Source organism: Limulus polyphemus, unplaced genomic scaffold, assembly GCF_000517525.1.
Source record: "Limulus polyphemus unplaced genomic scaffold, Limulus_polyphemus-2.1.2 Scaffold620, whole genome shotgun sequence".
Lineage (NCBI taxonomy): Eukaryota > Metazoa > Arthropoda > Merostomata > Xiphosura > Limulidae > Limulus > Limulus polyphemus.
Genome location: NW_013666230.1, coordinates 329,453 through 332,460, shown reverse-complemented (window position 1 = coordinate 332,460; position 3,008 = coordinate 329,453). Strand labels below are relative to the sequence as shown.

Here is a 3,008-nt window from a genome sequence, read left to right as displayed (position 1 = left end):
CCTTTCCAACAATTCAATGTCTTTCCTAAGGTCAGGAGCCCAAGACTGAACACAGTATTCCAAATGTAGCCTAACTAGTGACCCGTACAATGAAAGTATGACCTCTTTAGACTCGTATTAAATATTTTTATAGATACAACCTAAAATCCTATTTTCCCTACCACTAGCAACAGCACACTGCTTGGATGGCTTTAGAGACTGACTGACTACTACACCAAGATCCCCTTCCTTCACAACACTGTTAAGGTTATTCCCATCCAAATTATACTTATAATTCAAATTATGATTACCCAAATGAATTATCTTGCATTTATTATAATTAAAACCTATCTGCCATATATTTGCCCAACTCGCTAAATGATCTAAATCCTTTTGTAAATCAGCAGCATCCTCTTCACAGCTAGCAACACCCAAGACCTTAATATCATCTGCAGATTTAAGTAATTTATTGACTATTCCTTCATCTATGCTATTGATGTAAATCAAAAAGAGAAAAGGTTCTAAAACTGAGGCCTGAGGTACCCCACTTCTGACATTAATCCAGTTTGACTGAACTCCATTTGTAACAACCCTATGCTTTCTTCCATCCAGCCACTCTTCTATCCAACTTGCTAACTTATCCCCCACACCTAGAGAGCTGATTTTTTTACAAGCCTTTTATGTGGCACCTTGTTAAATGCTTTCTGAAAATCCAGATATACCAAATCTACACCCTTACTTACATAAGCAGTAGCCTTTTTACAGAGTGTCAAAAGATTTGTTAGGCAAGATTTTTCCCTCAGTGAAACCATGTTGACTGTCCAATAAAATTCTAAACTTTATTAAATTACTTTGTGAAGCATCTTTCATTAGACTTTTCAAAACTTCTCCCACAACTGATGTAAGACTAATGGGTCTATACTTACTGGGACAATTTTTATCACCTCCCTTGAAAAGAAGAGTTACATTAGCTAACTTTCAATCCTCTGGTACCTGCCCACTATTGAAGGACTGACAAAAAATAGTAGCAAGTGGTTCACAAATCCAATCTTTAACCTCAATCAAAACCCTTGGGGAAATATTATCTGCCCCAGGAGCATTATAATTTTTTAAACTTCCCAATTTTTTCTTAACCAGCTCAGAATTAATGCAGTCAATTTGTTTGACCTCGTTTCCATTTATCAAAGGTAGGTGAATCATAAATTCATAATGTATCAATGATAAACTGTAAGCAAAATCAAATCGTAGACATCAGTCTATTACTATCAGACTGTGTTTCTATTCTCATAATTCAAAAGTCCTGGGTTTAGATTTTATCTTTTTCAGTTTCGGCCACATTATTTCAAGTTTAGGTAACCAAATTAAACACGAAAAGGTAAAAAGAAGATACAATTAGAAGCCTAAATTTGGCCAAAGTTTAGCGGGCTAAGGCTAAAGTAGCACATTAAGTTTAATAAACTAGAGCTTTGACTTTGAGTTGACTCGGTTTGAGTTTAAATTTAACTTTGGGCTTCGACGTTGCAAGTTTTTTTTTACTGAAGTAGGCCTATCATAGTTTTCGATAAATACGTTAACATTTTCTATTTTACAATACATAATAGAAAGCATTTCACATATTAATAAATATTATCTGAAAGAAATAACCAACCAAGTAGAAGACCATCCATATCGAAAATTACATGAGTTACCGGCTTATAATTTTGAGGAGCCATTTTCATCAATTTCACCACCTAGTATTTCGCACTGACATTACAAGACGGTTCCTTGAATGAAATATATTAATAATACTTCAATTTACTGTTTATTAAAAATCGTCAACACAGTCTTTTGTACATTGCTTAAAAACATGTTGCCCCCCCCCCCAGTGGCACAGCGGTATGTCTGTGGACTTATAAAGCTGGAATCCGGGTTTCGATACCCGTGGTGGCCAGAGCACAGATAGCCCATTGTGTGGCTTTGTGCTTAATTACAAACAATAAAAACACGTTAAATACACTTATTTCATTTCAAGGAGACACTGGATACACAGATAAATGTTTTTAGAAATCTGATTTTCTGTCGTTACGGAGAGTATGTAAACCTCTTTTATGTCTAATTATCATCGTTGATAAGGTTATCTTTGGTTTTCTTCAATGTTTCAAAGTGCATACAGATTCTAATCCTCGTAAGGTTTGAAAGGTTAATTACATACATACGAAGTATGTTTAGATATTGTTACGACAGCGGAAGTAACACGTCATGAACTTCTAGAACGTTCATGTCCCTTCCTGAAGCCTCGAGAGATTACTAGATATGCGGTATTCTCGTATATATAAGACCGGTAAGAAGTGACGGCAACAATGTAATGCGTAGTTGAATTGCAGACAAAGATAGAGACGTACTGTTGGGTCGAGCGCGTGTGACGTTGGTTGTGAATTATAGCGTTTGTTATAGCGTGACTGGGGAAATTAAGTGCATTGCAAAGTTGTATTCAGAAAGAATGAACCAGTTTTATTTGAGAAAGGACTTGTGTCTAAAGTTTCACTTAGAACCACAGTCATCTGCTATTGTTATACATTTATATTGTAAGAATTGAAAAATAAAAAATACATATATCTTGATTAGTGTTCTTTGTTATATTCGTATGTTGCACTTTTGGCATCTTTCAATACATGCTTGCTGGGCTTGTATTTACTGGCTGAGGAATATGAGTTAAACTTGCAGTTTAAAAGGGCACATACTGTGTCATGACCTAATTCAGTCCTGTTCTCTGTTACGATCTTTCTCACCATTGAAAATGCCCTTTCACTCGATGCATTGGAACTGGTACAAGAAGCAGACAGTATAACATAACAAAGTATAACAATGTCACATAAAATGAGTAAATATTTGCTTTGTCCTGGTTGGCACTCTGTGAAGTTGAATTTTTCGACGCAATTCTTTCTGTTAAATTATTAAAAAAGTTGATATCCAGTGATCCGGGTCTCGAGTTGGGAGATGGAGAAACAGGATTCCATATCGGGAAACTCCAGCCAAAATCGGGAAAGTTG

General features: G+C 35.6%; 1 protein-coding gene across 1 annotated transcript in view; it reads right to left on the bottom strand.

The window, feature by feature from the left end:
• Window positions 1–1,691, bottom strand: part of LOC106459510 (pseudouridine-5'-phosphatase-like) — a 16,108-nt gene extending 14,417 nt beyond the window's left edge. The window contains exon 1 of the mRNA XM_022386012.1: window positions 1,628–1,691. Coding sequence (XP_022241720.1) covers window positions 1,628–1,691 — 64 coding nt within the window. The remainder of the gene's footprint in view (window positions 1–1,627) is intronic.
• Between the last annotated feature and the right edge of the window lie 1,317 nt (window positions 1,692–3,008).